The sequence below is a fragment of the Hyla sarda genome, chromosome 11, assembly GCF_029499605.1.
Source record: "Hyla sarda isolate aHylSar1 chromosome 11, aHylSar1.hap1, whole genome shotgun sequence".
Classification (NCBI taxonomy): Eukaryota; Metazoa; Chordata; class Amphibia; order Anura; family Hylidae; genus Hyla; species Hyla sarda.
In genome coordinates this window covers 93,041,277-93,050,102 of record NC_079199.1, presented here as the reverse complement: position 1 = coordinate 93,050,102, position 8,826 = coordinate 93,041,277, and the positions used below count along the sequence as shown (strand labels likewise).

The following is an 8,826-nucleotide window of genomic DNA, read 5'->3' as shown; positions in this document are numbered from 1 at the left end:
CTAGTCAAGGAGGCAGCAGCCGGCACAGGATGCCGGGGGCTGCATCGAGATTGGGGTGCAGTCCTTTGGGTAGGGGATAAGATGTATAAAGCTGGAATTCCCCTTTAATATTGGGGTATTAATGTTTTACAACAGGCAGTGCCTATTTTTTTTTCATGGCACTGCAGCCGCTAGGAGAAGCAGGCCTTAGCATTTAGCTCGAACCTTCGCCGGATGGCAGACCTGGACAAGGAGACCCTCAATAAAAAATTTTGAGTACCAATGGGGTAGCAGAATCCGCTCCGGTTTTCTGCCCTTGTCTGTTCTGCTGTAGGTTGGACTATGAAGAATCAATAAAGAAATGAAAAGACCTTTTGGGTGAGTGCCACAGTTTTTCTTCTTCTGGTAATATGTATATTAATTATGTTTTTTTTTATTCTTATTTGCAGTCTACTGGGCCCTCTAAAACTGTCTAAGGCCATGTTCACACACAAAGAAAGCTATTTAATGGCAATCTTATTAAAGGAGAACTGTAGTTCAATATAACTTAAGTTATAGATCACAGGGGGGTCCGACTACTGGGGCCCCCTGCGATCTTCCGTACGGGGCCGCGGCAGTCTGCATGAAGCACCATGTTGTCCCCAGCAGGAAGCCACAGCAGACACGCCCCTCCATGTATCTCTATGGGAGGGACGGAATGCGGGGACGGAATGCCCCTTCCTGCATAATGCGGCGGCCCCATACAGAAAACAGTGGGGTCCCAGCTGTCAGACCCCCCGCGATCTATAACTTACCACCTATCCTTCGGATAGGGGCAAAGTTATATTGCACTAGAGTTCTCCTTTAAGTGATTATGGCCTAACACTTAGACAGGGAGATTAATAAAAATGTCCTAGTTCTGATTAAGTATAATATGTAAAAAGAAAAAAAACACAGAGATGGCGCCTTGATGGTGCCTTTACCCTTTTAATTCTAGGGGGTAAAGGGGGGGGTAGGTCGGGAGAGGAAGGGGGGGGGGGGATTATTCTGCTCACCTTTCAGAGTTGTGCTGCAACCAGGCACAACTCTGTGAAGCGTTTTTGTTGGTGTGCGGCAAGGTTCCGGGGCCGCTAACCGCTGGAACAGCTGGCCGACGTTCTGGCTGGTCTCCGTTGCGGCGGGGTGCCAGCCGGTGTCGGCGTTCTGGAGCGCTGCTTCTGTGGGATGGGTACCGTCGGCTGGTGTGTCCCAGATGTCCAAGTGCAGTCCGCTGGCAGATGTTGCAGCTGCTGCCAGTGGTGGTGGCCCCCTCGATGTATACTGGTCCCTTGCGGTCAGAGCGCAGTTGGAGTCACGGTGAGCAGAAGGGTGCCGCTCTCCTCCGGTGGGATAAAGATCTTTTCGGTTGGTGATCGGGAGCAGCTTTCTTGCCAAGACCGCTGGCAGGCGGTGGCAATAATGTAGGAGAAAATGGCAGGAGTCCCCACGCGGGGGTATCCCCTGGAAAAATTCCTCGGCGTTTGCTGTGAAAGCGCTTCTCCGTTGCGACAATGAAATGGCTGAAACTTATTGATTAGAAGGGGGGATTTATTATACAATCGGGTTACAAAAATAAAAAATAAAGAATAAAAAATGAAATTAAGAAGGTGGACAACGCGTTTCAAAAGGGGAATCCTTTTTTCTTCAGGTCTTCCTGAAGAAGAAAGGATTCCCCTTTTGAAACGCGTTGTCCACCTTCTTAATTTCATTTTTTATTCTTAATTTTTTTTTTTTTTTTTTTGTAACCCGATTGTATAATAAATCCCCCCTTCTAATCAAGAAGTTTCAGCCATTTCATTGTCGCAACGGAGAAGCGCTTTCACAGCAAACGCCGAGGAATTTTTCCAGGGGATACCCCCGCGTGGGGACTCCTGCCATTTTCTCCTACACTAGTTCTGATTAAGGAATAAAAGGCTTCAGAGGGAACCCAGCTCAACGGCGCTGAACGACCACAACAGGTGAAGGATTAAAAGGATTTATTTGTCCAGAATGCAACGCGTTTCGCTGCGCATGCGCAGCGAAGCGCGTTGCATTCTGGACAAATAAATCCTTTTAATCCCTTCACCTGTTGTGGTCGTTCAGCGCCGTTGAGCCGGGTTCCCTCTGAAGCCTTTTATTCCTTTGTCTGATATTTACCGGAGGGCAGCAGACGACTTCACCCATTTCTACGCCTACATCATTGTTGTGTATGAAGTTGCGCAAATACCCAGGGTGAGCATTTCATTCATAGAATTACTTCACCATTGGATCGCTTACGTTACTACTTTATGGAGCTCCTGTTTTCCTTATTCCTAGTCCTGATTAGACAGTCTAGGAATGTGCCAGATTTTTACATTGACTCAGGCTATTTGGAAATCTGGCGCATCTTTCAACATTCTAGTCTCTAAATTGTATACCATTTTAGAAATTGGCTTATTAAACCAAAATGAGGCACCAAAAAAGTGGCACTATTATTTGGTGTATATAAGCCATGCCCCTTTTTACCTACTCCATGGCCACTTTTCCAAATCTCACTTCCTTTTGTCTAATTTGTTTTAGAAATCTTAGAACGTGCACTCGGGCTGTTTGATAAATTTGGCACATCTGTAGACTGTCTAGTCTAAGTTTAGATCAACTATTGATTGGTCGTCTTAGCATTTTTTTTTAGCACGTATAGACCATGCCCACTTTCACAAGGCCGCGTGCCTTCTTGATAAGCCGCGTACCATTTTTGGACAAGGCAAAAAAAGCATTAAAAACAATGGCCCTCATTTACTATTCTAAACCCTACTTGTTTTGTCGGGTTTTTTTGGCGCATCTTTGTCTGCGCCATGTCGCAGACATCCTGCGCCAGTCTGCGACACGATGCAACATTTTTTCCCGACGGACCCGATGTGGATTCTCCCAAACCCGAAAAAGGGGCGTAACCCGACATTTCTGAGCTTTCCCACGTATTTATAAAGGTTTCCAACCCGAATTTGTTGAATTGTTGTGGATTTTTTCCCGACAACTCAGAGGAGTTGGAAACCAAAACCAACAAAACCCACGTGCGACAAACAGGATGCGACATAATAATAAATACCAGGGAAAAAAGCAGTCGGGTAAGAAAGCAAGATAGACTTACAACCCGATTTTCTAAGTAAATGAGGGCCAATGTCTAAAACGCAAAACAATAAATGCAGCACAAGGCAATAGTAATAATACAAGGTTAACATTACTGTTCGATCTGCTTCACAGGAGCTGTCCATATTTATTACGTCATTCACTGGTTTTTACATTTTTCCCATGAACAGGCAAGGATGATAGTTTATTTATTTTTTTACTTTTAAATACTTTTTCCATCTTTTTCCCGAATCATGACTTCTAACTTATTTTTTTATTCTTATTTTACTTTCACAGGAACATTTTGTAATTGTCATTGATTTACCATGATGATTCCCCATAGTATCTCGGCAATATTCTCCAGACAATTATATCCGCGCTGAACGTCTAGTCATTGAGTATAAAAGGTGCGCGCTGAATCCTGAATGTATCTGTGCAGCTCAGATCTGTTCTATTTCCTGTCGTCTCACAAGTTCTATCAAGAAGATGCAGAATGATGTTGGACACATGGTAAGTAAATCGTTAGCATTCTATTATATGTGAATGGTAATACTGTATAAAATTTCCCATACATACAGTGCCTTGCATAAGTATTCACCCCTCTTGGACTTTTCTACATTTTGCAGTTGTATAACCCACGGATTCAAGTTTATTTTATTGCAACTTTATGTAATGGACCAACTCATCATTTTCATTGGGGGGGGGGGGGGGGGGGGGGATTGTGAAAAAATGGCAAAAAAAAAAAAGCACCATGTTAGTATGGTGTTTCATGTGTTTCTATTACTTTTTTAAAGCCCGTCTACCGTATCTTCAGCCTGAAAGGATTTTTCAGCCATTTATTTTGTTTTTAAATACAGCTCCGAGTGATATACAATAATAATGTAGTATTTCAGGGATTTCCCCCCCTACAGCTCCCATTCCGGTGCCTACCAAGTCCCCCGCTGGTTTCCACTTCCAAGACTCTCTCAACACACATATGGGACCCACAAATAAGCCACTAAATAATGATCTATTTTGGCTCAATTTTCAAATTTTTTTTAAATTTTTTTTTAAAGGAAATCTGCAGTAAATCCTGTATGTGTGAATTAAGTCTAAGGCACGGATTACACTTGGCAGTTTAGACAAAAAGAAAATTCCCCCAAAAAACCATATACGCCATATGGCCTTTTTGAGGGGGAGCAGAAATGTAACAGACAGATATCAGCTCAGAGTCAATAGAGAAATAGGAAAAGCCAGACCAACATGTCGTTTTGTTCTTTGTTTTTTGGTTTTTTTAGTAAGCATTTTTTAAGTTTTTTGGGGGCTTTTTTTCAAGCTCGGGTAGTTTTCCAAAATCGAGGTGTTTTTCATCCCTTAGATTTCTATGAGAAGGGAAAAAACTGGCAGAAAAAAAGCAATGTGTATTTCATATTAAAGTTTCTTTTTTCCCTACTTCTTAAATAAAAATCTTTGAGTGACATAATGAAAGAATCACATGATGCAGGGGATAAGATGCTGAAGGGAAAAAAACGCCTAGAGTAATACACACTTTTTTGGGGGGGGGGAAACACCACAAAAATTGCATCTTTAAAATAAGGGGGCAGGTATTTGTTGTTTTTTTTTTTGTTTGTTTTTTTTTCAGTTTTTTTTTCAGGTTTTTTTTTTCACAAAGGTTGTGTGTGTTCCTAGCCTATGTAGACAAGGAGAGCACTCCTAGTGTGATAACGTATTATAAAGAGGAGATGGAAAAAGCAAAAATGCTCATCGAGTATAGTTGTACTGCAACCACGTACAACTATGGTGAAAGCATGGGATAACCCTTCAACGGGCAAAGATTGGCAGCCGCTCCTGGCAACACAGGTGAAGCACTCAGACGGATCCCTCCAAGGAACAGCCCAGGATAAAAGCAGCGCACAAGACTTCAAAGGTAAAATGGTTTATTTACCCGGCATGCAACGCGTTTCGCTGGACAACCAGCTTCATCAGGCACATGCTTGATGAAGCTGGTTGTCCAGCGAAACGCGTTGCATGTCTTGTAAGCTGCTTTTATCCTGGGCGGTTCCTTGGAGGGATCCGTCTGAGTGCTTCCTAGCCTATGGATGGTTTCACATGGATCTTTAAATAAATAAAAAATGAAAAAAATGCTTTGCATTCATTGGGTGAAAAAAATACTGCAGCCAGATAATAGATGGGAGTCAATAAAGAACTATAATATGATCTACCTTGTTCTTAATTTTTCAATGTTTCTGAAATGTAGCACGCTCTAGGTGTGGCCTCTTTTTTTTCCATCCAGTTTGTAATGTTTTTCTTACATAGATCTCCATATGTCATCAAAGAATCACAAAAATTCAACCAAAAACGTACTCACTAAAACACTTTTTTTTTTTTTGGGCTAAAGAACAATAAAACTGCATCATAAAAAAAAATGTTTCTGTTTTGTGTTGCATTTTGTTTTTCAACCCTCCCAAAAAATGTTATGAAAATTGTATGTGTGAAAAAGTAGAAAACTAATGTTTTCAAAAGTTACAGATTTGTAAATTACTTCTATTAAGAAAATCTTAATTCTTCCAGTTCTTATTAGCTGCTGTGAATTTATTTTCTGTCGTGGCCGTGACATCAACGTCGCATCGCTAGTCATCAGCAGAGATCTCCTAGGGGTTCCAGCGATCAGACATCTTATCCCCTATCCTTTGGATTGGGGATAAGATGTCTAGCAGCGGAGTACCCCTTTAAGTCTTACATCAGACATCCTTCTTACAATTTTTGCTTTCTATGTTACATATGTGGAGGGAGTGGCTGCCTCCATCTTGGTTTGTGTACTCCACCAATTCCACTGGTTGTTTTTTAAGTAGGGAATAGCTGGATCATACCTAGAAACTGCAGGCTTAGTGCTAGCCCCAGAGAGGCGTACCTATAGTGTAGGGTCCATCCAAAATGAGGTCACCTTATCGTGGTGGGATGGTACACACTATTTGGCCAAATGGTAAGCTAAGAACCTCTATTTTTCTCTATAGCAGTATGACAATGTACATAACATTGCCATACACATATATCTTAGCGCCAGCAGTGTGCTGCTGTATTTTTTCTTGTATACTTTTTTCACAGCATTTTCTAGCCCTAAAAACACCCCATAAAACTGCACATTTCTTTCTGATCCAGTGTTTGAGGCATTCCCCCCCAAATAGTGTGTATCATTACACACTGGGAGAAACAAGTGGGCACAAAAACTGCATCTTGGGAGAGAAAAATGGGCAGTTTTTTGGGACGGAGAGAGGATGGTGCACAGAGGTTGGACTTTTGAAATAAAGGCTTTATAAATCTGATGGCAGGTTCCTTTTAGAATTAGTAAATCGATAAAATGTCCCCAATAAAAAGGACTCAACAAAAGGTGGAACCAGAATATAACACAGCACATATAGGATATAAATAAGTATATACATCTCGTGCCTCTTGGTGACCACTCTAAACCAGTCAGTATTGCATACGGTTATGGGACTTATTACAGTTCTTGGTTTTGAGGATAGTTACTTCTGTAGAAGGTCCTCTTTATATTAGGGCAGTAATGTCCTAATTCATTTAAAGCTATCAGGTTATAAATCTTTCCTTGTAGTGTTTCTGCATACTGATAAGTAACGTTTTCTCACCTCGTTGGGTGATGGAGGCAAGGGTGTACGTCCGTACAATTTGATGACAATGCAGTTCCCTGGATTGAGTTCTGCAGAGTTTTTTATACTAATAGAGAAAAGGATCAACCAGGATTGGGTCCTTCTTTCCAAGGGCACCATAGCAGCCGCAGGGGCTGCTATGGTGCCCTTGGAAAGAAGGAACCAATCCTGGTTGACCCTTTTCTCTATTAGTAAAAAAAACTCGCCAGTCATCCGGCACAGAGCAAAGCACCGGATGTTTGGGGTGCCACAGCCGAGATCTTGGGGGTCCTTTGGATAGGGGATAAGATGTCTAGGGGCGGAGTACCCCTTTAAAGGACTGAAGTTGTATGGATCATTCTCAAGGTATAACAGAGCAAAAGTACTATAACTCAAAAGTTTTGTAGATACATGTAAAGGGTGGAGTCTATTACTAATAGAGCTAAATATTGGGGGATAGTGCAGACCACTTTTGGCTTCTTATATATAGTTACCTGTAATATGTTTTCAGATCCGTGAAGACAACCACAGTATGGTAAAAGACATATTTTTGGTGGGATTTCACATACACAGCAGTCTCAAAATCCCTTCCTTCCTTTTATTTCTCATTTTGTACAATGTGACAGTATATGGGAACATCATGATCACCATACTGGTATCAATATCCCCCAATCTCAAACACCCAATGTTCTTCTTTTTGGCAAATCTTTCTATTTCGGACATCATGTTTACTACCAACATTGTTCCTAAGATGTTATGTGCCATTGTGAAAGAAGGAGTCACCATATCTTTTCTTGGATGCATCATACAGCTCCAGTTCTTTGGTATTTCGTTGGTTGCCCAATGTCTTCTCCTCGCTGTTATGTCTTATGACAGATACTTGGCCATCTGTAACCCCTTACATTACGTCTATATCATGGACACCACTCTGTGCGTTCAGCTTGTTGCCCTATGTTGGTTCTTAGGCTTTGTCATCTCCTTAGTGACTGTGACCATGACAAGTAGACAAGATTTCTGTGGTCCTCATGTCATTGACCATTTCTTCTGTGATTTAGTCCCTCTTCTCAAGCTTTCTTGCTCGGATACGTCCTCAGTAATACTGGAGAACATATTGTTAGCTACTCCCTTGACACTGTTCCCTCTTGTTTTCATCTCGGTGACCTACATCTATATTTTCATCACCATCCTCAAAATTCCATCCAGAAACGGGAGAGAGAAAACCTTCTCCACCTGTAGCTCTCATCTGACCATCGTAGGAATGTTTTATGGGACATTGGCCTCACTGTATGTAGTTCCATCTGATGGACGCTCACTGAATGCTAACAAAGTCCTTTCTCTGCTCTACACTTTTGTGACCCCATTATTCAACCCTATTATATATAGTCTGAGGAACAGTGAGATAAAGGGAGCCTTAAGAAAATATGTTTTTAAGGCAAAGGAAGAATTAAAAAATACACACTCTGTGCAGTAATACGATAAATACTGTATCTTACAAATGTATAAGAACATATATATATATATATATATATATATATATTGGGCAAACTATATTACACACATATATACATAGCATATAGGGTATCAGTTCATGTCATTTATGATCAAAAGGTAATCCAATGACTGCACAGCTTAAAGAACAGTTTATTGCTTAGCATTAGAGGTAACCAACTGGTGCCAGAAAGTTAAACAGATTTGTAAATTACTTCTATTTAAACATGTTAATCCTTCCAGTACTTATCAGCCGCTTTATACTCCACAGGAAGTTATTTTCTTTTTAAATGCCTTACTTCCTGGCCACAGTGCTCTCTGCTGACAGCTCTGTCCATGTCGGGAACTTTCCAGAGGTTTGCTATGGGGATTTGCTCCTACTCTGGACAGTTCCTAAAATGGACAGAGGTGTCAGCAGAGAGCACTGTGGTCAGACAAAAAGGAAATTCAAAAAGAAAAGATCTTCCTGTGGAGCATACAGCAGCTGGAAGGATTACGTTTTTTTTTTAATAGAAGTCATTTACAAATCTATTTAACTTTCTGGAGCCAGTTGAATGTTTTCCAGTGGAGTACCCCTGACTCTTATAGGGTCGGACATTGATTGTAAGGGAAGCTACCTCCAGTAGTTGTCACTGTA

At 41.3% G+C, this 8,826-nt stretch overlaps 1 protein-coding gene across 1 annotated transcript; it reads left to right on the top strand.

Annotated features, from left to right (window-relative positions):
• Positions 1-1,271: 1,271 nt before the first annotated feature.
• Positions 1,272-8,172, top strand: LOC130294972 (olfactory receptor 1009-like). Its single transcript, XM_056545129.1, has 3 exons — positions 1,272-1,314; positions 3,422-3,588; positions 7,213-8,172. The coding sequence occupies exons 1-3, from the start codon at positions 1,272-1,274 to the stop codon at positions 8,170-8,172; spliced, it is 1,170 nt and encodes a 389-aa protein (XP_056401104.1).
• Positions 8,173-8,826: the final 654 nt, after the last annotated feature.